At 52.3% G+C, this 26,832-nt stretch overlaps 7 protein-coding genes across 7 annotated transcripts; 4 read left to right on the top strand and 3 right to left on the bottom strand.

The window, feature by feature from the left end:
• Nucleotides 1-2,074: 2,074 nt before the first annotated feature.
• N7498_003982 (transcription factor domain-containing protein) lies at nucleotides 2,075-5,075 on the top strand (the record flags this gene model as incomplete). Its single annotated transcript, XM_058451044.1, has 6 exons — nucleotides 2,075-2,113; nucleotides 2,162-2,292; nucleotides 2,349-2,650; nucleotides 2,707-3,379; nucleotides 3,436-3,975; nucleotides 4,031-5,075. 6 exons carry the CDS (start codon nucleotides 2,075-2,077, stop codon nucleotides 5,073-5,075), a joined length of 2,730 nt encoding a protein of 909 aa, XP_058310506.1.
• Nucleotides 5,076-5,432: 357 nt separating this feature from the next.
• N7498_003981 (kinetochore-microtubule binding complex subunit SPC105) lies at nucleotides 5,433-10,163 on the bottom strand (the record flags this gene model as incomplete). The annotated part of the gene is made up of 5 exons (XM_058451043.1): nucleotides 5,433-6,190; nucleotides 6,243-6,864; nucleotides 6,916-9,443; nucleotides 9,506-9,860; nucleotides 9,927-10,163. 5 exons carry the CDS (start codon nucleotides 10,161-10,163, stop codon nucleotides 5,433-5,435), a joined length of 4,500 nt encoding a protein of 1,499 aa, XP_058310505.1.
• Nucleotides 10,164-10,486: 323 nt separating this feature from the next.
• Nucleotides 10,487-11,406, top strand: N7498_003980 (40S ribosomal protein uS17; the record flags this gene model as incomplete). The annotated part of the gene is made up of 3 exons (XM_058451042.1): nucleotides 10,487-10,661; nucleotides 10,952-11,190; nucleotides 11,338-11,406. 3 exons carry the CDS (start codon nucleotides 10,487-10,489, stop codon nucleotides 11,404-11,406), a joined length of 483 nt encoding a protein of 160 aa, XP_058310504.1.
• Nucleotides 11,407-11,906: 500 nt separating this feature from the next.
• Nucleotides 11,907-13,961, bottom strand: N7498_003979 (uncharacterized protein; the record flags this gene model as incomplete). Its single annotated transcript, XM_058451041.1, has 3 exons — nucleotides 11,907-13,186; nucleotides 13,247-13,763; nucleotides 13,815-13,961. 3 exons carry the CDS (start codon nucleotides 13,959-13,961, stop codon nucleotides 11,907-11,909), a joined length of 1,944 nt encoding a protein of 647 aa, XP_058310503.1.
• Nucleotides 13,962-14,843: 882 nt separating this feature from the next.
• On the top strand, nucleotides 14,844-16,913 carry N7498_003978 (ENTH domain protein; the record flags this gene model as incomplete). The annotated part of the gene is made up of 5 exons (XM_058451040.1): nucleotides 14,844-14,888; nucleotides 14,951-15,188; nucleotides 15,243-15,433; nucleotides 15,483-15,594; nucleotides 15,649-16,913. The coding sequence occupies 5 exons, from the start codon at nucleotides 14,844-14,846 to the stop codon at nucleotides 16,911-16,913; spliced, it is 1,851 nt and encodes a 616-aa protein (XP_058310502.1).
• Nucleotides 16,914-18,006: 1,093 nt separating this feature from the next.
• Nucleotides 18,007-20,172, top strand: N7498_003977 (uncharacterized protein; the record flags this gene model as incomplete). Its single annotated transcript, XM_058451039.1, has 4 exons — nucleotides 18,007-18,850; nucleotides 18,900-19,216; nucleotides 19,269-19,384; nucleotides 19,434-20,172. The coding sequence occupies 4 exons, from the start codon at nucleotides 18,007-18,009 to the stop codon at nucleotides 20,170-20,172; spliced, it is 2,016 nt and encodes a 671-aa protein (XP_058310501.1).
• A 1,878-nt stretch (nucleotides 20,173-22,050) lies between these two features.
• N7498_003976 (acetate uptake transporter family protein) lies at nucleotides 22,051-23,037 on the bottom strand (the record flags this gene model as incomplete). The annotated part of the gene is made up of 3 exons (XM_058451038.1): nucleotides 22,051-22,371; nucleotides 22,428-22,581; nucleotides 22,643-23,037. 3 exons carry the CDS (start codon nucleotides 23,035-23,037, stop codon nucleotides 22,051-22,053), a joined length of 870 nt encoding a protein of 289 aa, XP_058310500.1.
• Between the last annotated feature and the right edge of the window lie 3,795 nt (nucleotides 23,038-26,832).

Here is a 26,832-nt window from a genome sequence, read left to right as displayed (position 1 = left end):
CTAATATCCTACTGGCCACTCGTGGGATTCACCCTCCGCCTACTGTAGGCGTGAATTGGACATCATCCTTCGTTAAACGCCGCGAAGAGATCCGCTCGCGCTTCTCGAGACGCTACGATTACCAGCGCGCCCTGAATGAAGATCCGAAGTCGATACGAGAGTGGTTTAATACCGTAAAGCGCGTGGTCGATGAGAATGGGATACAACTAGAGGATATTTATAACTTTGATGAGACGGGCTTTGCGATGGGCCTTATATCGTCACAGAAGGTGGTTACGCGAGCTGAATACTACGGTCGGCGCTCTATCTTACAGCCAGGAAACCGCGAATGGGTTACTGCTATCGAGGCTATATGCGCCGATGGCTACGCACTACCGCCATATGTGATATTTCAAGGCAAGGTTTATATTGCTGGCTGGTTCGAATCAAATCTACCTAGCGATTAGCGGATTGAGGTCTCGAATAACGGCTGGACTACCGATGAGATAGGCCTTCGCTAGCTACAGAAGCACTTCATTCCATATACGAATTCGCGCGTACGAGGTCGATATCGGCTATTAATTCTTGATGGCCACGGTAGCCACCTTACACCTCAATTCGACCGAATCTGCGCTGAGAATAATATTATACCGCTCTGTATGCCTTCGCATTCTTCGCATTTACTCCAACCGCTTGATGTTGCGTGTTTTGCTCCGTTGAAGCGCGCATACGGTCGCTTCGTGAGCGACCTCGCCCGATATGGCTATAACCACATCGATAAGCTCGACTTTCTCGCAGATTACCCTCGGGCGCGTATCGAGGCGTTTCAACCGCAGACTATCCAGACTAGCTTCGCTGCTACTGGTCTTACACCGTTTGACCCAGAGCGTGTGCTTTCTAAGCTCAATATCTCGCTCCGAACGCCAACACCGCCAGGAAGCCGACCAAGCAGTAGATCTAGCCAATTCACACCAAAAACGCCTAAAACAGTGATTCAGCTACAAAAGCAGGCTACCTTACTCAAGAATCTATTGAGACAGCGGTCAAATAGCCCTCCGTCACCCTCAAAAACTGCTGTGGATCAGATTATCAAAGGTGCTTATTTATCGATGTATAACGCTGCGATACTAGCGCAGGAGAACGCTAGTCTACGTAGAGCAAACGAGAAGAAACGCCAGAAACGTACACGGTCGAATCGACAAATAGCACATGAAGGAGGCCTATCTATCGCAGAGGGCCAACTGCTAGCTCAGCAGCCAGACCAGCCAGTTGAAGATAGCCCGGTGGTATCGCGTGAGGCAGGCGAATCAGCTAGTCAGGCAGATTTGCCACGCAAGAGGGCTCCGCCAAGGTGTAGCGGGTGTGGGGAGTTAGGGCATAAGATTAATCGTTGTAAGAAGCGCTAGTTTGAGATGAATTTATACTTTCTTGGTGGAGTTATCTTGAATAGAAAATTGGTAATGGAGGTGGACTAACGGGTTGGCCGTGTTAACGGGTTGGCCGTGAATTACGTTAACTATTATCTGTTTAAGCTTAGATATGCTTGACTATCTCGGTCTGTGCTACTGGTGCTAAGACGTGTGTCTCGTGGTTTTAAGCCTTTGGCCGGTCGTGCCTGGTGTATAGTGATGTGGTGCGCGAGTGATGATGCAATTTTGCCCCGAGTATGAACACGCACTTGATAGCGATCGATATCAAAAGTAGCAGTAATAAGCGTACAACTAGAACTTCAAAGTGCTCTCCCAAAAAGCCTAGGCATCCCAGTTCATAGGTGTGTAATATGGCAGCGGGGTTCATCGCACCCAGCGTTGAAGCAGCAAGCATCGGGAACCGAGGTGGGCCGACTTCCCGACCTTAAATCACCCTCCTGCATGTTCTTCGCCTTCGAAAAATCCACGCCATCTCTCCATCCTGTATTGCATGAATCTGATCGCCCCTAAGAATCTCACGCTAAGAGCCCTTCCCCACAGACAGTTGCAGACAGGGCAAAAAGTCTTGGCATGAACAGGCGCGGATGACTCCGTTCGCGGGAAATGCGCAACGCAATGCGACAATCGATTATGCTATGAACCAATCCTCCACCCCCGCCCCCAAGATGGCTTTTGGCAGTGCCTCTAGGCGGAGAAGCCAACGAGTACGTAGATTGATGGATCTCCCTGGGCGGTCGCTGACTGGGTCCCAGGCATGTGAAAGCTGCTACAGGAAGAAGACCAAGTGCGAAGTCGAAGGGTCTGGCATGGTCTGTGTCCAGTGTGCTCGTCGCGGTATCAAATGCACCTTCTCCGGGCCTGAGAATGGCGATGACACTAAAAGGTATTGTCATCCTTTTTTGGGGTGTTTTGGTTCTGTCGCTAATGCGATTCCTGCAGTGATGAATACGTGAGGTCTTTGAAGGATCGCTTGGAAAGAGTAGAGTCCCTGCTCAAAACGGCAGGCATTCTACATGAGGACGAAATGACTACTGATGACCTTTCGGACGATGAGGTGGAAGGCCTGGATGAGAGATGGGATGCTCGCCACCAGCGACCAGAATCATCCGACATGTCATCAAATCGTTCGTCCACGACCCAGGAATCCTGGGGCCATGATATTGAAAATTATGCCGGTGGTGGCGATATCGAAGCGGCTTCGATTTTCAGGCAGCATGAGCAAGATGACTCGCGTTATTTCGGTCCGTCTCCTGCGTTTCTGATAAATCGAGATTGGCTAACGGAAACGGGGAAACAGGACGATCATGCTCATTGTCGATTCTCTCCCGGGGTGGAATCGAATGGATCAAGAGTAAGACTGGCGATGTCAGCTTCTTGAGTATTTTATCTCCCGATTCCATCCACGACAGTCCCTGGAGTCAATGGCGACCCGATGTCTTTCACGACCTTTTTGCTTCCCAAGTCTTCAAGCCTCTTCCTCCCCGGTCAGAGGTATTTTCTCTCATGAAAGACTTTTTCCAAACAGCGAACCGGCTGTTCCCGATCTACCACGAAGCATCCTTTATGCGGATGGTCGAGTGGCAGTACACACAGCAAACCTGCGATGACGCTGCCCGATGGGCCAGCATCAATATGATTATCTGTCTGGCTTACGAATACCGAATTTCAAACAGTGCAAAGACGGAAAAGGACCGAGAAAAGTCCCGTTTCTACTTCAAGAATGCCATGTCGGTTTTCACGGACCTGGCTTTGCGACGCACCGATCTTCTGAGCGTCCAGGCCTTGCTGAGCATGGCATTTTTCCTTCGTGGAAACTCGGGCACGCAGTTTTCATTGCCTCTTATCACAGCCGCCATGCGGTCATGCCAGCGGATGGGACTCCACCGTAACATCCCAAGACCGGACCTGAGCCCCGCACAGCAAGAACAGAGGCGACGTGTGTTCTGGGTTGCCTTTTTTATTGACCAGAGGTATGCAATCAATTACGAGTAAACTGCTATACTGGATTCTAACTCTTATCCGCTAGTACCTGCTTACGAGCTGGAAACGCCCCATCCCAGCATCCAGATGACTTCGACGTCCCTCTTCCCGAAGAAATAGAAGATGACAGAAAGCCCGGATCCCCAAGCAATATCCCATTCTTCCGACAACTCTGTCGCATGTCCGTGATCAAAAGTCGCATCTTCTGCCGTCTCTACTCGGCTAAGGCAATGCTCAAACCGCCGCACGAGATCTACCAAACAGTCAAAGAGCTGCACGCAGAGCTTGAGAACTGGGAAAAGGATTACCCCCTCGACGACGAACCTAAATTCAAAGTTGATGAAACCGAGTTCTTATTCGGATTTGCATCTATTGGACTCCATTTTGTCTATTATAATGCCCAGATCATGATCCACCGCATACCGCTCCTGCTCCACTTTCTAATATCCTCCCGAGATGAAACTCCAGAGCTCAAATCGATAAGCATAACTCAAGCTTCAAAATCCGGAGCCATCTGCGTACAGGCTGCGCGGGACACGCTGAAGATGGTTAATAATATGCCGTGGGGAGACATTGCATGGATATGGTCAGTGCGAGGCTAATTGTTACTGGTTCTTTGTATCACTGACAACCCCTCTCAGGTCCCTCCTATACTATGTATTTCTGGCGGCAGCAACGATCTTTTCAAACATCATTCGCGATACTCGCAACCCGAAAGTTCGTGAAGATCTCGCAACTCTCAACATGGCTGCGACCTTCTTCGCAACACTCGTCCCGGGTGATGGGCCAACCAACTACGCAGGATTCATGACTCACATGAGCGCCAACCTAGAGCGCATCGCCAGATCGGTTGTCGACAAAGACGAAAAACGGATCCGAGAGTCAGGTGGAGCAGACCGGGAGCACCAGCCATCCGGCGCGAAACGGCAAAGTTCTCGAACCACCTCGGGATCACATTCAAAACCTCATCATCGACCTACGACTCTGCGGGTATCGATGACCCCCGACATCTTAGGCTCTAGTGGACATAGCATGGCCACAGCACGTCCGATACCTCACCCTTCAACCACCCGCTCCCAAATGCCCGACCTCAGCATCCCTGAAGCCCTAGAGGGATTGCCACCCGTCAACTCCTCCGGCTACGTCGTACCCCTAAGCCCAAGCGCCAATGCCTACACACCAATGCCTCAACAACCCACGACCACAAACAACTACGTCACAGGTCTAGGTTTAGACCTCAACGGCGCAAGCGCCAGCGACATGGGTCTCCCGTCCTGGCAACTCGCGCAAGATCACTCCGCCACCACCTCGTCCCCACTAGACAACGTCCGATCTCCCTATTCCCAAGACAGCAGCACCAGTACAGTAACAGGCAACATGATTCCTGAATCATGGCAAGTGCCACTGACCGCAGACTGGGAATTCGGCGACAATCTCTGGTCAGGTCTCTTCCCCAGCGAAAGCATTGCCGCATCTGCACGGGCACCGGACATGTACTTCCCCATTCTGTCCGCTGAGTCTTTCCTCAGTATGCCGCCTGGCACGGAGCCCGATGCTGAGATAGAGCGTAATTTTGCTACTGCTGGTGCGGGGAATCCGTATAATTTCACGGCCGGGCAAGATCCGAATCAAGATCCGTCACAGGCGGAGTCCAGTTGGCCGAATGGGTTTTTGGGGCTTTTCTAGCTTAGGTTAGATTTGGGCACTTTTGTTTGTGAGCTTCATTGCTCTTTTTTCATATGTTCTCGCATCGAAGGGTTCGGCAGCATGGCGATTACGAAAATGTCCTGGCCCTGCTTTTACTTTGACTGGGTCTGCGTCTCTGTTGACATGAATGAAATGACAATGCATCTTTGATAGTTAATGGTATACAATGAATGAAATGAATTGCAATCAAGAAGAAGAGTGAATAAATCGCTCATATCCAGCTAGTTCAAAGAAAAGGTCAGATCCCTGACCGCATAAACGCCGTGCACCGTATCCATCCAGCCCCAATACCACGCGGCGCCTTGAAAAGAAGTAGGGGGATATCGTAACTCGAAATTAAAACACAGACCCGGTTAACATCCTGACAGCCTTACACCAAACACCATTTCCAAGCTGGGCATCGCCGTCCTGGCGCTGAAGTCCCTTGCCCAGGATACTTTGCATTTCCGTGCCAGATAGTCCGGACTTGTTGCCGGATCCGAAGCCGTAGACTTTAGTTGCGAGGACATCAATATCGAAGTCCAGAGACCCAATTGTCATCGAGCCATCGGGCACGATACGGGTACGGACGGTAAAGTCGACATCGATCCGCTTAGTGTTGTTATTCTTCGCTGCTGCACCTTTATGGCCCGCCGTAGATGATACGGCGGCCTTGCCAAGGAGTGTGCAGCGCGCGCGGAGGAAGAGAGAGGTTTCAGCGGGCTCGGAGAGGCTGAGACGGGTGACACCGCAGAATTCGAGCATGCGCGCCTCGTTCTCGAGGCCGAGGGTGCGGTCCCATGCAGATGAGATGAAGTGGAGAAGTTCTTTGGGGGCAATCTTAGATTGCTGGATTGCGGCTAGGTGGCTCTGCAGTGATTGAAGGACGAGAGATGCGATTGGAGAGGTCGATTTTCCGTTGACGAAGCTCAATTCGAGGTGCTGATTCGTTTTGTCGGCATTGGGTCTCTTGGTAGCGAACGCTCCAGGGTGGAACTTGATTTGCAGCTGGCTTCGGTACGACATGGTCATCAAAGGATCGGTGGCCTCTTCGTCAGACGCTGATGCAGATGTAATTGACCAGCCAGTTTGGCGCTCGATGCGCTGGACAGAAGCTATTTCCTGATTAGACATGAAAATGGTGGAGAATTAACAAAAGAAACTCACCCTTAAGCTCGTTGATATCTCGAGCACTCCACCCACGGCATTCTTCCTTGGCGCGCTCCGCCTGCTGGATCTGGGCCATAAATTCATCACGCATCTCCGTTCCAGCCTCAATGGCATTGATCCTCTCTTGGGCCTCTTCCTGCAGCAGTTCGAGCTCTCGTTTCTTGGCCTCAATCTCATCCTCAACACTAGAAAGCGTTGCACGAGCGCCGCGCAACTCATCTTGATCACAGCTCTCCATCTCCTCTACTAGCTGCTGTAGGTTGTTTGCTTCCTGTTCCAAAGAGGCGTGTTTCTCCACGAGAACAGGCACAGCACTGTTGAGAAGCTCCTCGCGTTTGGAAAGCACTTCGTCATCGGCTTTCATGTCCTTCACATTTCGGTGAAGGCCTTCTTTCAAACCCTCGAGGAGCTTCATACGCCACTCATACCATGTAGCCTTGCTGAGCAGGCGGGCATGTGTCTTGACGTTTCGGAACTGGTTGTCCATAATGATTCGGATATCTGGCGGTGCCGTAACATACTCACGGAACAGAGGAGGGTTATCTTCGTATGTTTCAGCCTCGATGGATCGGATTACCTGTCGGCCTTCCGAGATGTAAGACTTCAACTCGCGGCAGGACTAGATAGGTCAGTAATATGAAACATTGAAGCTGTGTTCAGTCAAACTCACATGTTGATACAGCTCCAACATAGGCACTGTACAGAAACCGGCAGCCACGCAGTCATCGAAAGTGATGGATCCGGGCTTGGGCATCTCACTTGATCGGCGACTGCGCTTCTTGGTGGCACTTCCAGGGGCAGTCGTGTGCCGTCTCTTGGTCGTGGTAAGTTCCATGAAATGGATGTTAGTCATGTTCAGGAACTCTTGCAGTTGAATAGGCTCCGTGTCAGCGGCCTGTTCTTGAGTGGAAATATCCTCTGCCTCTTCTGCGTCCGGTTGCTGGTTGTCAGAAGCAATGTGCAAGGTATCAATACCGTCCTTCAGGGGAGTGGCACCCGTTTTGGAAGCACTGCGTGGTTCCTGGGTGGGAGTAGTACTGTTCTTAAGAGGAGAAGAGGTGGCAGCCCTACGCGTCGGAGAACGGATCGATCTACGCGGCCTGTTCTGGGGCGTTGGGGCTTGCAGCTTGACACCCTTGACGGGGCTCACATCGTGCCCGCGCAGTCGCTTTGGTGAGTTCTCGGCCTCCTCTTCTTCGATGTCAAGTTCTATGGGGCGCTTGCCGAGGATACCCCGGGCAGCACCCACATGAAGACTTTTTCGGCCCTTGACCTTCTTTGGACTGAGATTTGAAATCATATCCTTCAGGTTGGAAGTGACATCCCGCTCATCGGGGTTGACAGATGGGATATGGCCATCCTCTCTGAGTTCTTCTTGTTCGCGGTCCCGCTCTTCCTCCGCCTGTAGCTTCAACGGGTCTTCGAATCGAACGCCACCGCCGCCTCGCTCCTTGGGGGCAAACTGCGGAGTGCTTTCGCCCAGAGACAAGCGTTTGTCGAGCATAGCAGCAACACGGGGTGACCCAAGACCTTCCCTGTCAATTCCAAGTCCGGAAGAGCGACGCCTTTCGCGAGGTTGCAAGACTATGCGAGGTGTTGATTGTCCGGTAGCCGTATCCTGCTCGAAGATGCTCCGCCGAGGGGACTTGCGCCTTCCTGCTGACAGCTGGAGCTCAGGCTTGAAGAGCTTCTTCGGGGAGGCGGTCCGGAAGGAGACATTGGCAGATGGGGGAGTTTTGCTGGGTGTGGTTGGTTTCGCTTGAGGTGTTGACTGTTTGGGAGGTGTCGATGGCTTCTGTGAAGCCGATCGCTGTCGAGTAGCTGATTGCGGAGTGCTCGACGGGCCCTTAGAGCCACGGCTTGTCCGTCTAGATCTGATGCTTGCCAGACTAGGACTTCCGTCCTCGGAGGCCACAGCAGCAACGTGGAGGCCGAGAGGCGATTTCGCTGGAGACTTGGCAGGCGATTGACGGACGCTCTCCTGGAAAGGCGAGCTGGCCAATTGCCCCGAGTCACCCTCAAGTTCCATCACCATCTTGGCTTGGGCCCTGTCCTGGGTTTCTAGCCCCGATGGTAGAATTCCACCAAGGGCGCCGGTTATTTCCATGTCCATATCCCCATCCGACTCATTATCGCGATTGTAATCCATTCGATCGGACTTCGGGGTAGTTTTCTCCTGCTCAGCACTGGTGTTCGCTTCCTGCCGCTGAGGCCTCAAGAGACCGCCAACAACTGACGTGAACTCCATAGTCATCTCTTCGTCCTCGTTATCGCCGTCATTCGGTGCTTCAACAGAGCTCATTCCCGAAATACCTCCAATCATGTTGGTCATCTCCATGGTTTCGTCGCCATAATTGGTTTCTTGGCCAATTGACTTGCGAGGAACAGCACTCTTCCGTCGCCCAGGAGACTTTCCAAGAATGCGTCCGACTGCTTTTGTCACATCCATACTAAGATCTTCGTCCTCGTCGACGCCATCCGACTCTGGGACGTTCGCGGAGGCAGCTTTAGAAGGTTCAACATTCTCTTGGTCATGACGAGCGCTGATATCTTCCCAGTCGAAGCTTTGGCGCTGGCCCTTTTTGATCCAGGGCTGAAATGCACCGGTGATTTCTTGGTCCGCAATTTCCATCGACATTTCTCCATCTTCTTCATCCATTGCTTCGGTTCCGGCCTCCTTTGCAGCCTGGCGCAGTGCTTGGTTGAGTCGGGCACTGGAACTAGAACTGGAAGATGCATCTGACTGCATGGAGACGGCAGAGTGAGCAGTCATATCGTCCATGCTCATAGCAGTGCTTTCAGCATCGAAGCCATCATCAGATCCCAAAGAATGATCGTCCTCCTCTTCAGCCACCACGCTGTGCGCACTGGTGTCTTCGCCACCGGATGTCGAGCTTCCACTGAATGGGCTTGAAGACAGATCTGTGGGGCCTTCTGTTGATGCCGATCGCTCTCTCATCAGCTCTAAATCTTGTTGGCGGACTGGTGAAAAGCCGAAGTCGGACTCGGCGTCGCCCTCGGGGGAGGCGGGTGCCTCCTGGGCTGGTGTGGGTGCCTGTTCCTGGGCCTGAGAGTTGGTTATAGACGATGCACGTCTGGTAGAATTCGAGGCTGATGATGCGGTCGAGTCATCCGGGATCTCCACCACGTTCCAAGTATGCAGTGTGGCCTCGGGGGCAAACGATACGCGGCGATTCGCTGTTAACGCCTTGTGTTAGTGTCATTGCCATTGCTCTACTCCAAATCGAGTGGACACAAACCCATTGATTTCCGTCGTGCCTCGCGCTTCTCCATAATTGTTTGTCGTTCGCGCTCCCGGCGCTCTTTATCATCCCGTTCTTTCGTTGCAGCCATTTCATCACGAATGGCGGATGTCGCATTGAATGTGTCGAAAGGGTTGGCCAATTTCTCAGATCCTGAAACAGGAGGTTGGGATGGGGTTGCGAAGTCGATTAAAAGTCCTTCTTTTCCATTGCTACCGGTGTTGGCATTCTGGTTCCGCGCATCGCGGGCCGGGGTGCGCCGACGCGTTTCCTCGAACGACGGGATGTTCCGTACCGGTGAGACGGGGACTGTAGGCTTGAGGATTGATTTGAGGGGAAAGGAAGCCGTAGACTGCAAAGCGCGGGAGTCAGGCGGTGTGATCAATGCGCGCGGGGAGATATTCGGATAATAGCTTACCTTGCGCCGATTACCGTTGGAGTTTTGTAGAGCGTCAAGTCCGCCAGGTCCCAAGCTCTTACTACGGGACTTCTTATCCTTAGCCGCTGCTTTCGCGTTGTTTCCAAAAGGCGGCACAGCTCCAATGTCAGTCGTCGCATTCTCCTTATCCAAGCCGGACGTCATCTTGGATCGAGGTACATGGGCGATGGAGCGACGCGAGCGCACACGCGCCGCGGAATCCTGTCGAGTCGACATGATGGCAAGAAGCGACGGACGCAATCAGCCAAGCATGGTCCGCCCGAGGGGTTGTCGAGTGTATAATGGAGGTAGATAGCAGCTAACTATGCATGTTCGACTATCGCATTCCCCTCACGGACGCGTCTGGGTCACGTGACAGTAAACAAAGCGCAAGCCCTAATCCACAGTGGCGCTAGTCCCAATCCGGACTAGCGGAACACACACAAGAACAGCGCGCCTTTAGCGAATCTTTCCATTCTCGACGACCCATTCGTGAACCTCCGACCACCGACTTTTCACATCCAGCTCGACTTCGCTTCCTCGTCGACAACACCACAACCATGGCGACCGAGTTGACCGTCCAGTCTGAGCGCGCTTACCAGAAGCAGCCTCACATCTTCTTGAACTCCAAGTCCAAGGCTAAGTCCAAGAAGGTTGGCCAGGCCCGCCGCTGGTACAAGGATGTCGGTCTGGGTTTCCGTACCCCCAAGACCGCCATTGAGGGCTCCTACATCGGTATGCACGATCCACGATGAAGTTCACCCGGCGACATGACGAGATATACGATTTTCATGGTCTTTTTTCGAGGGTGGAGTTGGGATGCAGCCAAAGGGCTGGTCATGGAAGGAATTTTGCGATCCGACAATTCGAATGGAAAAGGCACAAACGACGGCGTCTTTCTGGGAAGCGACACGATTATTCCCAGTCTCCTTGACATTCCTTTTCTCCAACCTCGAAAAAAGACCAGACATCGAAAATCTCCGGTCGCCACACAATCCCGCACAAGTCACTAACAGTTTCCACAGACAAGAAGTGCCCCTTCGTCGGTCTCGTCTCCATCCGTGGCCGTATCCTGACCGGTCGTGTTGTGTCCACCAAGATGCACCGTACCCTCGTCATCCGCCGTGAATACCTCCACTACGTCCCCAAGTACAACCGTTACGAGAAGCGCCACAAGAACCTGGCTGCTCACGTTTCCCCCGCTTTCCGTGTCCAGGAGGGTGACTGGGTTACCGTTGGCCAGTGCCGTCCCCTCTCCAAGACCGTACGTTCTATCTTGACCCTGAGGTGTGGCGCGGCGAACTAGGGTGGTGTCGGCTTGTTTCATGGTCCCTATGAAAGAATGGCTCGCCCGTCGCACGCCACATGCTAATTCTACTCTTGAAACATATCTGATCTTTTATCTCTACAGGTCCGCTTCAACACCCTGCGCGTCCTGCCCCGCACCGGCAAGGCCGTCAAGGCTTTCTCCAAGTTCTAAGCGTTTAAAGAGTTGGGTGCTCGGAATGGACAATTCGGCGAAGGAAGCGGTTTGAACTGGATATAAAGGAATTCATTGGGGGTCGGGATAGTTTACGAGTTTCCATGTCCCAGATACCTTGCTGAACAATGTGTATCCACACAAAAAGCAAAAATATTTCATCCATCCTCCTGCCATAGAAACCGTACACCCGCCCTAGCGACAGGCATATCCTGGAGCATGGGCTGGGATCTGTTTTGATACTGCATTTTCCAGATTTAATCTGTTCTCCTAAAAATTTGGTCCCTTTTTCACGGTAGGGATACTTGGTCGCAGGTGCTGCGGGTACTCTGTCTCCTGGTAGCCATCAACCTCGAACGCTTTAGTTGGTTCGAGTTCCTATGATTACCAGGTGGTTGTCGTTTTGGGCATGATGGAATTTACGGAACGTATTTGCTGAACGCTCAAGGTCTGCCGTTGGTGGCTGTCTAGATATCTTTCAACAAATCCTATCTGCTTCTTTACATGCCGTCTGCAGTCCACATTCCTATTCTTCCGCGTGCAAACATCCGAGCTGGCCATCTGATTAGCTGGTCAACGCAGTATTCTTCATCAGGGGCCGCTGCATCTTCGTCAACCGTGTCCATGGGATCGGCTTCGTCCACGAAAGGGTCCGTAAGCGACCTCTCTTCTATGTCATCACCGGAGAAATCCTGCACTGAATATCCAGAACTTGAGGTATCACGTCCCCGGCAACGTTCTTCAGCCTCTTCGATTTCTCGACTCCCACTACCAGAAGACGCACACGAGTTATCGCTGTCGCCGTCATTATTATCGGCCGGTGCATATGAAGACTCCGACGGCGCAGCCAGACTAGGTGCGGTAGTCGTGAAGCACACGTGAGCCGCGAGCGACTCATCTCCACCGTGGAAGTCCGAGGCTTCAACTCCCGGTGGTTGGTACTCGAGTCCCTTGAACTTTTCGGTCCATGCCTCTCTGAAATCACTTGCGACTGCTTCTCTGAGTGACTCCGGTACTCCAATCAATTCAGTGAATCTCTCCAAAAGACAAGCATATCCATCGTCGGACTCTGGTATATGCTTTGCCAAGTCACTGTACAAAGATGCCCGGCAGCTCCATCGCTCCTGTATCGATGGGAGCTGTAAAAACGCACCGATGTCTAAGTGGTTGGAGGCAATTTTTTCCAGATCAGTAATAGTGAAGGTACAGGCAATCGCAGCTGCGGGGACTTCGTTCCAGATCAAGTATTCGCCGTATCCTTTCCAGCCCCGTGTAACGGTGCCTGTTCGCTCCATGAGAGGCGTAGATTTGAATGACTTGTTCGTCAGCTTCGAGGTATCAACGATGAAAACACTCGCTTCGTTTCTGTTATGAAGCCCCCGGTGAATTGGTGATAACGGGCTTTTGAAAAAAGAAACAAATGGTGATAAGCTTTGGGCTTTTGTCACATGGAGCCTGAAGTACTCGAGAAACGATTCCTCTGATATGTGCTCCGGAAGAAAGGTCCCAGACCCCCTGTCCATATCTGCGAAGAGACCAGCTCGAATCAATGTAGGGCCATTAATTCCCGCGGAATTGTTATTTGACCACCTGTAGAGTACTGGTGGTAGATCCTCTGGGGAAGTATGTCCGTACAAATTCACGTCGGCTGTCAGAAGCGTTGCATCTATGAGTGGCGGTATGACTGAAGGGAGCTCTTCATCAGAACTTGAGGAGAGGCCTGACATGACAACCTGGGTATCATGAACAGCCGATTGGCACATTGTCTGTTGAGTTCCCCCTACCAGTGGGAGTGGTCCATATTTGTAACACCAATAACAAGGTGTTTCCCAAAACATACAATCACCGATGGATGAATGCTCGGTGTCGGTAAGAACCGATGCTTGGACAGAGTGGCACATGGTAGAGAGGGTCAAGGTGGATTGAGACTGATTATCAATGCCTTCGCGCTCAGGTTCGGCGTTTTCGGTATCAAATTCTTTCTCAATGAGAAGGATCTGCAGTTTGTTCGCCGCGTGGTTGATTTGCTGGATGATATCTTTCCACTCTCGGTCTTTCCTGAAGACCGTCTCTTTATGGACGAACAACCAGGCGGGGTTGTCACTCCGCCTCATCCAAGACCACTGGGCGTTGAGGGCCCTGTATGGGATTTGCCCGCTCGGAAAGCCACGTTCGAGGAGATGATTTTTGAAGATGTCAGAAAATATCTTCTGAAGATCATCATGCTCACAGTTGTAGAATCTGTACAGACAGCACAGAACCTGTCGACGGTAGTCATCCCACTGGAAGGTGATCCTCTTTGGGGATTTCTGGGGTGTCTTTTTGGGGGTCGAGGGGGTCGAGGGGGTTTTTGAAGCCTGTCATCTTGAATAGACGATGATCACAACCGAGATATCAATGGAGGATACTGCTTTGGAAAGCTGGTTGACGATGCGAAGATGCGAAGCGAAGTCAGTAGATGAGAAATGGAAAGCGAGATTCTCAAGGGTGTCGAGACGCTCGACGGGTGCTAAGAGGTTTTGATGGGGAGTGATGAAGGAGGAAAGGAGATGCATTGAGGGAGAGTGAAGAGACAGAAGAGAGGGAGTGAAACGAGGTCTCATTTATAGCCCTGGAGGACCTGGGGATTGACATGGACTAGTTGTCTGACCGTAGTGACCGTAGTGACCATACTGACCATACTGACAAACATCTCAGTCGCGAGTTTGCTATTTTACTACGTAGCTTGGCCTCGGGGATAAATATCATGCCCAGGAGTCACCGCTTGACGCCAATGCCGATACTTGAGATAATTGTTGCTCGTCTACCCAAGTGCTCGGGGGTACATATATATCGCCAGACCGGCCACCATTCCTAAGTCCACCGGATGGCAGTTCCAACAGAAGGCCTAGGTACTTAGGCAAGGCCAGATAACATCTAACAAACCCGTGACTCCCTCGTGGTCCAAATTCCCCAGATCAACAGGATACAAGACTAAAATGGCTAGGTTCATGCACATCGAAGAGTATAAAACGACAGCTCGTGCACCAAAACACGCTATACCCGATCGGGCCACTGGGAACCCGGCCTTCGGACGTGAAGCTCCGCCCACTTGGACACGCCCAACTTGACCCTTGGACTCTGCCCTCACGACCCTATCCTTATCCTCGCATCTCTCTTGCCGCCATCGTGGGCCCTACCTGATTGTCAATTGCTACTCCGGTTCTTCCCATTGCCTCCTTCCCCTCCCCTGCAGTTAATCCCAGGCACCCGCTATGACCAAATGAGGCATCTCCAGGGCGACGGTGATGATTGAGGATCTGTATAGACACGACAAAGGCATTAACATCTGAAGCGGGCACTTCAGTCTCTCTACGAAACCCACCCAATCTTATTTTCTTATCATTCTGCATCTATTCGAACCGAGGGGCGGGATCTGACCTGCCTCCCCAAACACAATGACGGGGTTTGAGAAGGCGGTAAAGGGGGCCACCAAGCTCAAGGTCAGTCATGGTGATGGGAAATCGTGCACCCTACGCAAGCGCTAACACTCATATGTGCGCAGCTCGCGGCCCCGAAATCTAAATACGTTGAAACCATCCTGGTGGCGACCCATACTGGCGAAGCGGGCGTCGCAGAAATCTTCCGAACCCTTCAACATCGACTACGCGATTCGGCATGGACTATTGTGTTCAAAGCGCTTATCGTGGTCCACCTCATGATCCGCGAGGGCCAGCTGGATTCGGCCTTGACCTTCCTCTCCGATAACCCGAAGAAGATCGCGCCCAGTAACTTTTCCGAAGGTGCGATCTACGATCTGACAAAACCCTGGAGCAGAGTACTGACGGTCCTTGTAGCACAATCCCAAGGACATAACATCCGGCGGTATGCCGAATACCTGATCGCGCGCGCAAAAGCATTCGATGCCACGAAGACGGACTACGTGCGAAGCGGACCGGGCCGCTTGAAGCGGCTCAGTGTGGACAAGGGCCTATTGAGAGAGACGGAATTTGTACAGAAACAGATTCGCGCATTGTTGCGATGTGATGTGAGTGGGATTGCATCGATGGATATTCCCTGGCTGACACACTGCACAGCTCTTGACGGATGAACCCGAGAACGAAATCAGTTTGACTGCATTTCGCCTCCTGACGCTCGATCTTTTAGTATTGTATTCGGTCATGAACGAGGGCACAATCAATGTCTTGGGTAGGTCACCTTTCTCCCCTAGTTTGGACCATGTCTGACAAGGGACATCAACAGAGCACTATTTCGAGATGTCACGGCCGGATAGTGAACGCGCTTTGGCAATCTACAAGATGTTTACGAAGCAGACGGAAGAAGTGGTGCAGTTCCTGGGAGTCGCGAGACATTTCCAGTCTGCCACCCGGTTGGAAATCCCGAAACTCAAGCATGCTTCCACAGACTTGGCGCGCCTCCTCGAAGATGACCTCAACGATCCGGACTTTGATCTCCGTCGCCGAGAATACCTGGCCGGGAAAGGAATCAAGCAGAAAGTGCCGCCCACCTTCGACGCCCTTCCCGCGAGCAGTCAAACCCAATCCACACCAAACCCGCCCAAGGCTCCGGAACAGAAGAAGGCCCCACCCCCGGATCTGATTGACTTCTTTGAGTCGATTGAGCAGAACCAACAGCTGATGGCTCAGCAGCCCTCAATGCAGCACCAGCAAACTGGCTACCAACAAGCCTTCCAGCAACAGCCGCAGCAATCGTTCTACCCTCAGCAAACGGGATTCCAGCAGCAGACGGGATTCCAGCAGCAGCCCACGGGCTTGATGCAGCAGCCTCAGGCGACGGGATATAGCCAGACGAACCCATACGGTGGAGCATTCCCTCAGCAACAGGAGAACACCGGCAACCCATTCGGACAGTTGCAAGCGCAGCAACTCCAAGCTCAGCCAACCGGTGCTGGATTTGGAGGATATGGGCCACAGCCACAGCAATACGGATATCAATCGCAGCTTGCGCCTATCCCACAGGACGGGGCTCCCTCGTTCTCTCAGCAGCAGCCCCCCATGCAAAATCAACAGCAGCCACCCTCCACACCAACGAACCCCTTCCGGCAGTCTATGCTGGTAAATAACCCCACTGGCGGCGCTGCGCCAGCGGCTGCTCCCCTGCAACGGCAGAACACCAACCCGTTTGCCAAGCGTCTTTCCATGGCACAGTTTAACACTGGAGCTCCCGAACCAGTTCCCCAGGTCCCGCCGCTTCCCCAGTCACAACCTCAAATGCAACCCCAAGCGCAGGCGCAACCGCTAGCGCTTCAACCGCAGCGCACAGGTACCAATCCATTCGCTCGGGCATCTTCCGTCCCGCCTCCACAGAACACGGGGCTTCAACCTCTCCGACCCAATCCCACGGGGAGTACGAACCCATTCCGTCAGAGCCAGTTTATCAATCAGCAGACCGGGCAAGGGTGGCAGCAGAGTGGACAGCATGGCACCATGGGCGGCTTAGAACAGCTGGAGACGGTGCCCGTCTTCCCGCGGCCGGGCATGACCTAGGATAGGACGCCTGAATCTGAGGATGTTCTTATTAGTGCAGCGTACTTGTTCTTCATTATCATTGCTGAATTCCAATCTTTCCCCAAGCATATTGCCTGCTTTTCGTCCGCATCTGCTCTCAGCGTGGGGAATATGGATCTGTGTGACCCTTCCGGAGGCGATTGCACCTTGGAACTTAAATGATTCGCAATGTCTAAAGAACCAATGATGGATACAATAAAGATCTTGGGTCGGATATACATCGTAATTTCGGCTTCTGCTAGTGCTGATATTAGATCCATCTGGGCGTTGGCATACAGGACGATCGATCGGCTTGATGCCGAGTCACGCAACGTTGGCCCAAGCCGTTGGGAGATTTTCGTCAGCTCTCGTCGTAATGCAGCGAAAAAAAGTAACATAATGGGGATTTTGGTAATGCTTGTTCTTGGTGGGACAGTATACTCCGTAGGAAGTACGTAGTCAATATAAATGCAGAATAGTTGGGCGTTGTTTAGCGCGGACTTGGTGAGGGGCCAACTTGGGCCCGCTCCGTGGCGCTCTACTCGAGTACTTTGTCCTGCTACTGACTACTGCTAAATACCTTGACGACGTGTAAGCTCCCTCGACGCCATGAAGACATGTCCGCATGATTACTCATCTCAATATTCTTAGCGAGACGCCACCATCCCGGGCCACGGTTTAGATACTGTGTAGAGCTTTCGGGAATCGGGCTCAATGGAGACGGTGGGGCACAACTTGAGGGGCCCAGAAAAGAGAAGAGGTTTGGGGCTCCAAGTTGCTTCGTGTAGCTTGTATCAAACAAAGTTGAGAACAGACCCTCCAGCTTTAGGGTTTTCGCTTTCTACCGGGTCTGGAATCTCGCATAATCTCTTTGCAAATCCCAATTCCTTCAAAGCCCGCCGGGCGCAGCCTCGCATCCCACTAGCCGCTTAGCGGGGGGCCTTGATTCGTCTGACGATGCTATCATAAACGTGAAGAATCTCACTGAAATAACCGAGACTCGTCCTCTTTTTAACTACCCGCCGGTCCCCCGGGGACCTTGAAATGCTCTTTTCCCTTCCTGATCCGCTGAAGCTGTGAAGCTCTCGTTCGCATGGACCCCAACGGGCATTACACGGAGCAATTCCCCGGTGGTTACGAGCAGAGCACCTTGCCCGTGCTGTCTCGACCTCCACCGGCGGCGCCGTGGCCTGCTACCGACCAAAGTCCCGTCTCCGACCCCTATACCATTTCTCCCCCCGACGCGCTCGCCCCGCAGATGACCCCAATCGACGCCGCTGGACCACCACCACCAGCCCCTCAGGACCAAGCCCCGAAACCTACGCTGGTCACAAACACCGAGCGGAATGCACCCACCAAGGTCCGCAAGTCCCGGAAGTCCGCTAATGCGGCGGCAGGGAAGTCGACATTGTTCTGGGTGAATACAGATTCGCAGTCGGCGTCAGGCGGGACAAAAGAGGAAACGCTGAAGCGAATCCGCTCCCACGTAATGTCTGAGCATAATCGCAAGAAGCGACTGGAAAATACAAAACGGTATAAGAGCAAGTCCTTCAAGCACCTGGCTTTCCAGCCGCCTGAGACTGTTCCGGTGACATCTGAGTCGCCCCGGCCTCCGCCGGTAGCCTCATCGTCTTCGTCGTCCTCGTCTAGTAGTCGGAACAGTCCCCACGTTGAGCAGATCAATACCAACCAAGATCTGGTCCCCGCGACCTCGGCTGTGACTGTAGACTACCACCCTGGCGGCTCGGTGGAGGCGTGGGATGAGACGTGGGATGAGTCGTGGGATGATGGTAACTTCGACGGAGTGGTAGGCTATCAGGCCAGACAGCCGGCGCCGACGCCGTCTCTGTGGACGTATATAGGATCAGGCGCGCATGACCCATTTAACACGGGACATACGCAGCTCACAGATCGGATGATGCGCCACCTTCAGAATTGTGAGTATTTCCTACATGGTTTCACGGATGAATTGCTAACCTTGAATAGTCCTTTTCGATCTGACGCAGGAAGCGCACCCGTTGCAGACGCGGTATAAGCCTAAGCTGCAGGCGCATTGGGCTGCTCTTATTCAGCGTGATCCGGCTATTCTCCACGCGACGATCTGCATGTCCACTTCTAACGCGGCTATGCAACGGGGCGAATTACCGATCCGAGATCCGAATCAGAAACGCAGCGCGCTCGTGGTTGATACTTTTCACCACCGTGGTGAGACTATTCGTTTGGTGAATGAGGGCTTGTCGGATCCGGTCAAGGCATCCAGTGATGAGTTGATTGCTGCGGTGTCTACCTTGTTGACCATCGAGGTAAGTTGTGGATAGGGTGTCAGATGTATACGAACTTAGCTCACCATTGCAGATCGCATCGGGCAACCCCGATTATCTGAAGATTCATCTGGCTGGTTTGCGACAGATGATTGGGCTGCGCAAGAACTTCGCCGATGTCCCTCCCGATGTCCGATTCCAGATTTCATGGTCAGTCATATCCAGCGACCCACGCAAGACTCCGCTAATGGCACAACAGGACGGATATTCGGGTCGCTTGCATGGCACTTGCCAAACCTATCTTCACTTTTGTCCGGTCCCCCCGCCCAGCAGGCTTGTCTCTCCTCCCGCCCACCGAAGATGTCGCTCTCATGGCGACGCGTCTGATCCCTTTGATCAAAATCCCCGGCATATTCAGCGACTCATTCTCAAAAACTATCTACGATCTTCTCGAACTATCCTGGTACGCAGAATGGATCAAGGGTAACACAGGGTACAAGGAGTTCAACGACGAGACGGAAGATTACTTCAACTTTGAGGTGCTCTATGTAGAGTACTCCCTACACTCAGACCGGTACACACCAACCGGCCAAGTCAAGGGCGATAACTCGATCGAGGGCTGCTGCCGCCTCGCCTGTCTGTGTTTCCACAACAGCGCCATCTGGAGTTTCTACCCCATGATCGCGCCCCTCCTACCCAAGCCCATTCTCGCCCTTCGCGCCGCCCTCGAAGTGACTATCCCGTCTGGGCTTTTCGCGCTCTGCCGTGACCTGCTGATCTGGCTCCTCTTCATCGGCGCTGTATGCAGCCAATCCTTGCCGACGGAGCGTGCATATTTTGTGTCCGAGCTAGCGACAGCATCTCATTTACACGGTATCAGCTCCTGGCAAGAGGCCCGTTCGATCCTGCTCGGATTTTTCTATGCCGATCGTGTCCACCTTTCTATGCTGCGACAGGTGTGGCAGGAAGTGCAGCTGCAGGTGGAGCCGGGTGCGTGATTTTTCCCCTTCCACATCCCCTCCGTATAATGTAATTATTCATTTTCCTTTTCTCTTTGGGACGAGGTGTAAAATCAGTATCGGGTACATACATTACAATGCAATAGGCCAGCTTAACGAATCACGAATGAAATTTAACTACATCATCTGAGATCGCCATCGAAGAAGGTATTGGGTTTCTAAGCTCGGCCGAGATGTTACATATCACGGGCCTCCACAATTATTTGACGATCCTAGACTCGGAAGACGTTTCGAGCTATCTTACCCGAATAGGTAAACCTTGAATAGGTAGGACTACCAAGGTCAGTAAACCACCATCCCGAGCCTCTTATCAATTCTACATCATCAAGAACCCAATAATCTCCCCAATCAGGAAACTATGAGCTCATCAGTCCAAAACAAGGTTATGTAGAGTAAAACACATTGCGCGTTTAAATACTCGGTCGCTCTCCGAACAATCACCGCCATGGCACGGAGTTCCCGGATAGTTCTCAGCCCAGACCAACCAAGCACGGATCAAGAATCCTTATAGGACCTGCAAATCCACGTCAGACACTTAAAAGCCTAGCCTGAACCTCGATCCACCCGGCACTCAGAACGATAGCCGCGGCCCCTGAAGCCGAGAGGAATCCGAGCTTGACCCGGGTGAATGTCGGGCGTAGTTCGGGCCCTATTCCAGGTAGAAGTTTCGCCGAACTAAATACACCCTGCATTCTTTTTTCTTTCTTCTACTTCATACTCAGTTTCTTACTCTATACACCCTAATCTTGCAGAGATTTCGCAGAGAACAGGTTTGTCTCCCCTTCTCCGTTCGACTGAGAATACAGCCAGTTTGCTAATATCCCACCCATAGTAGCTGGCTTTTTCCAAGCGAATGCCGACCAACTAATCTACTTTTGGCTTTGCATTTTTTATTTTTTTTAGGGTCTCTGTCTTGCCTGAACTGACTTGCCCTGATTCATAATGTCCCATATTTGTGGGAGAGGACAGGGGTATATTATACTCCCGCTGTTTTGGTCTCCATATTATGGCGGCATCCCACTTTGCTTTTGCTTCTGGGTCTTTTGCTCTGCCTGATACTTCGGGTGCTTTGGGTCCTTCGGACTGTCCATTCGGGAATGCCTTCAAGAACTATACCCTCCGGGTTATCTTGCAATGATTGATACTAACGACACTATACAAAGCTTTTTGTTCACTGGCCATTCAGGTCCTTTCCGAGATTTGAGTGACAAGTCCTCAGAGACAGCACTGCTACGAAAGTCCCCAAGATAATTAAGTGCAGGCCGCCTTTTCATACTACAACCCTCAACCTCGAGTTCACCAGCCGCAACTGCGTATGCACTGCACTGACCCATGCACATCAAACAGGGGCATCGGAGATTAATGACCAGTCTGGCTTAGACAGCGGTTCCGAGCACTCGACCCCGGCTCGGATCGACAGCCAACAGTCCAGGCCGAAACAAAAAGGAGGTACGTCTACCAGGAACAAGAAATATATCATGATAACGTCAATGAATTATTACTAAAATACTAAATAACAGACAAGGAGAACATAAACAAAAAAGGAACATGGCGAGCCGCACAATACGATTCGCACGATATAAACCCGCACTCAACGCAAAGGTGTCTAACGAGGATGGGATTTTGAGCAACTGCACAAACCCGCGAACCGAACGCTTGACCTCGTCCACGAGAATATGTGCACAGATACAAAGCCACAGCCAATGAAGCTTCCAAGGCGCAACCAACGTGCCCGACGATTCAACGCCTCAGGCCAATTGCCCACGCTTATAAGCTACGATCGACTGCGACCGGGTACAAACGCATGGGTATATATCAACATTACAAGCGCATATTTCCATTACCGGGTGACGATATTTACGCCATCTCACGGTCGGTCTTCTCACGGCGGCTACGGCCGGTAGGTGACCAGGGGAAGTGGGCGACAGGGATGATGAAGAAGCTGTTGCTGGTATCGGCGATACCGGCAAGAGCGTTGTACCAAGCGGCGAAGGCGGAGAGGAAACCAAAGAGGCCACCAGCCTTCAGGAGCTTGGAATTGGGACTGCCGTCCGTGGGCAACAGGTAGGCGAGACCCAGAAGCAGGAAGGTCAAGTCCAGGAAGAAGAACAGAAGGAAGAAAGCGACTGTCGACTTCAGGGTGCAGATGACCAGGATAAAGGTGAAGATGAACCAGCCCTGTTTAGAGTTAGAGATCGCGACGAGAGACAATTGACGTCAAGGGGAGAGCTTACCATCAGGAACAGACCGAACGAAGCAAGGAACTGGTCACCAAGAGTTGACTCGATCGCGAAGCCGCCAGGAGTCAGGATGATGGCGACAGCGATCCAGAAACCACCGTACGAGGACAGAGCAGTAGCACCGAAAGTGTTACCGACAGCCATTTCCCTGGAAAACACAAGTTAATAATCCAATGCGAGGCTCTCGGAAAAGGAATTGGCCAACATACCACATGCCAGCAAGCAGCTGGACGAGACCACCATAGCCGAAGGCAGCGCCAATGACAATGCTGGGGGTCGTGAGGCCATCGGCGCCCATGTTGATAGCGCTCAGCACGAAAGTGGTGAGGGCGAAAGCGCACAGGCCGAGAGGAGCCGGGTTGGCGAACTTGCGGCCCTCGACCGGCTTGTACAGACCGGGCTGGAACTCACCACCGAAGGGAGGAAGACGAGCCTCGGCGGTGTTGACCTGAGCCAGAGGGCCGTATCCGAAGCGAGCTGCCGCGCGTGCGACGTCGTGCTCCTCGACGGACATCTGGGGGTGGACAGTGGCACCGTTGCCGGACTGGGGGCCGAGGCCGACGTCCTTGTCGATGGCGGCGTTGTTCACAGGTTCAGAAGACATAGCGAACCTTTAGGATTTGCTGATGATGTTTTTTTTAGTATTATGGTTTTTTGTTCGTGGCAGAATTTCGTGAAAACAGGAAATATTAATGTCCAGCTCGCTGAGCTAGAAAGACCCGGAAAAATAACACAGTTATTCAGAGGGCAGGGGAAAAAAAAAAAAAGGCGATCAGATCAAGAGCCGGACAGCACTGCTGGGCAAGATTGATAGAGATGGAGAACAGGAAGGGAGCACGGAGAAGTGCCGCGAGAGCTAATATATGATTTTTCTTGGTGATTTGAGAAGTAGACGCGCTAAGACCCAAAGGTTCACAAGGGCACGAACGCAGCTTGGGAGGACGAATGGAAGATTGTGGAGACAAAAACTTACCCGCGGCAGGCTTCCAGAGCTGTTTCAATAAATTGCACTGATGTGCAGTCGCAGAGCAGTCTCCACGACGCTAACGGAAGTTAATTGGGAAAGAAAAGTGGGCACCTTGAGGAGGTGCCAAGGTTTTGAGTTTCAGGGTGGAATGGGGGTGAAGGAAATAGGACTGGAAGTTGACAGGAAGCCGAGGAAGCCGAAAATGGAGAGATGAGGAACAACCAGGTCAACACCTCTTTACCTCGTGCGACCCTGGGAAGAAGCCCGGTTCATATACGACACTTCGCTTGTGTTGAATTTCATCCCTGGATCCCCTTGGCTACATGGACTCAGGCTAGAACGACGAGTCGGGACGGCACAGGAGGACGACTCCGTACCGAGACGGGTTAATGACAGAACACGGAGCTAAGGATGGACATAGGAGACCGGGGAAGGCGGTAGTGGAGTTGGAGAGGACCCAACGGAGCCAATGGCGTCGCTGAAGAAGCCGATCCTGACCTGCCGTGAATCGCATGGCCGTGGCTTGACTTCTCCCCGATCATCGTTGGCTTGAAAGAACCGGTTGTAATTTTCCACTGGGGCCAAGGATCCGTCCTCGTGATTCCCCTACGGCCGGTATTTTGTCAATTCTCCCCGAAGACCCCGTTAACCCCATTCGGACCCATCCAATACGAATTTTTACTGGAGCGTCGGGGGGCCGGAAGATCATGGCGAAGAGTCACACATCTCAGCATATTCCGACGGGGAGAAAATGCTTAATGATCTATCTGGCGGAGTCACGACGCGTAGGACTTACAAGCCACAGCCCCCGGAGACAGGCTCAAGTCGACTGCGTCAGCACCATGGCGCCATGCAACCTGGGATTACGGATTACGAATTACTTACTAATCAAAAACGTGGAGATCAAAACAAACGATCAACCGGCTAAGATGGTCCTTGGCGTCACAATTACCCGCCAATGATCGCTCGGTATTCCAGGTGGACTGCTTTGCAGTATGTAGGCTGTGTTGTGGACTGAGGCACAAGCCTGCCCCTTTTTCGAGTCGGGTCAGGATGGCACGGTGCACCACTAGCACCATAAATCGCTTGCTAAATACAAATCAACACCAGACATCTTCTGCCGACACCGTGTGGAGCCCCTAAACGTCGCTGCGAGCCGATCCCAGTTTATCCTCATCAAACTCCCGTCCATCCCGAGAACGTCAGGGGTGTTTCAAGCTCAGAAGAGCCGAGCTTTGATTGAGATGCACCCCAACCTATTCCTCAATAGACTTGTGTCCAACGTCGCACGAGGAAAAGCCCTGTTCCCCAACCGCCGCTAGACCGTGACAGGCCATGCGTCCGATTCTGACGTTTTGCCGAGGAACGTGTGGATCGAGACCAAGCCATTGTCCACATGAGGAATACAGTACTCAAGACGCCCGCCCCATTACCCTCCCTACTCCGTACACTACAGTGGAATATGTAGCCAACTCCACAAAAAAAAAACAGAAAAAAACACATGGTATCTGTGGACCAACTATCCAAGCTTCTGATTCGGCCCGTCTGACTCCATTTCGACTCCGTCCACGTATCAGATCGACTCACTCCGTACTTCCCTGTCGCAACAGCGGCCCTCCCGAGGATGACACGACATGACAGGAGAGACACGGCTCGTATTCCTATGTCGAGGGTCTCACCGGCAGGGGCATCGTCTCATTAGCCTACGAGGAAAAATCTGATGTGCAGATGAAATCCACAGCGCTGCAACCGAGTTGCACCAAGTGCAAGGCTGTAAGTCTTGTGGTCTCTTCATTGGTCCCAGATCCCTTTCATGCTGCAGCTGATCCACTGCTGATTGACGGAATTTTGCGACCTTTCCCGCTTCCTTCGACCTGCAGCTCGTGGCGTCTTTTTTCCCTGTAGCCTGCGCGCAAGCTAGTGCTATGGAGTAACTAATTCTTTTCTTCTTTTGTTTAGAATGCTAATTAACCCTGGGGGTAGTGGCGCGCGGAGAAATGTAAACAGACAATAATTTGTTTGCTCCAATATCTGTACGGGTTTCATCTGCAGCCAAGGATTCGAGATTTTTACCGGCTGACTCGCAATACCTTATTGCAGTAGGTTAAAATCTCACATTTGTGGTATCTAGCCAACTGCCTGCTCTAGGCCTGTTTGGCCCGTCTTGATCCTAGTAGTCGCAATCTACGGACGGCAGGATCGTGAATTCTTTGGATTCGATCTGACTGTTGCAAGATTCAGGCACCGATATTTGAGCTTTTTTGATGTTCGAGCTTAGCTAGAAGGCAAACTACTTACCTAGAGAGCTAACTGGCTCTGTAGAAATTACGGTGAAGAAGATCTTGAAGATCTGATCACCAGCTAAAGCTCGTCATATAACGCCAGTTCCATCACAACTCTCCACGTGTGAACAGAATTCGTCATAAGGGTTCGTCATATAAAACTATGATTGTGAAGAGGTGATGGATCTAAACTCAAAACCGTAATTTTTCACAGTATTCATAATCCAATATGGCTGACCACGGCTGACCCTTGACCGACACGCCACGCGCGTTTAGAACGGCTAGCGACTCGCTACAGGTCAGATCAGCCAGTTCAAGAGGTGGCTTCTTGAACCATGATTCGTACCATCATACCCAACCATGTTTCACTCCAGTTCCGTTTGTCCGGAAGCACTGATGTCCTGTGCGGGGAAGGTCTCGGCTTTGGAGAAGGCCTGGAGAGGAACCGGCGCCATAGGAACCGGCGCCATAGGAACCGGCGCCATGGATGAAGATCGAACGTCGATTGGAAGTTGGATTGGTCTACGCAGGCACGATCTCAGATCCAACAACGGATCAGGGGTTCTTTCCCCCCGAGTGCTGTTCGCATGACTCGATGATGCGGGGATCCGCCCGGTTACCCCCGCATGTGTACATCCCGGTCCCGACGACACCTGGTGTTGCCAGCACCGAACCGGTGGATTCGGATCCTAGGCTACGTACTGAGCTTGTGTTGAGTTGGAGCTGAAGTCTTCCGCGGGGATCTGCACAGTAGTGACGTATGTACTTGGAGTTGACCCCAGATCCCCACAGGAACGAACCATACTACCCCAATACTCAGGTTCTGCCGCATTCGGTTCGGCGGAGCGGAGTTCCAACGACTATACCCTCGGCATAGACTTGTACGTTGATATCCTCTTCTGGTTCTCGTCTTCGGGTACCAGGTTGATCCCAATGTTGATGGGATGAGGTACCGAGTGTACGGAGTACGATCGGAAAGTTATATGCGGGGGTTGGGGTCAACAAACCATTATGGGCAAGGGCGGCCCTAGACCTCTTTTGCAGGGAGCTCAAAATAGTGACCACCGCCTATCAGCGCAACAGCGATTCACCACCGAAGAGCCAAAGAGATGCGGCCAGTCTTGGGTGCGCTGCACCCTTTATCTATCCC

This window comes from Penicillium cinerascens (assembly GCF_028974065.1).
Source record: "Penicillium cinerascens strain IBT 15544 chromosome Unknown contig_24_segment0_segment0, whole genome shotgun sequence".
Lineage (NCBI taxonomy): Eukaryota > Fungi > Ascomycota > Eurotiomycetes > Eurotiales > Aspergillaceae > Penicillium > Penicillium cinerascens.
The sequence above is the reverse complement of the archived record's forward strand: the minus strand, read 5'-3'. Positions and strand labels throughout refer to the sequence as shown.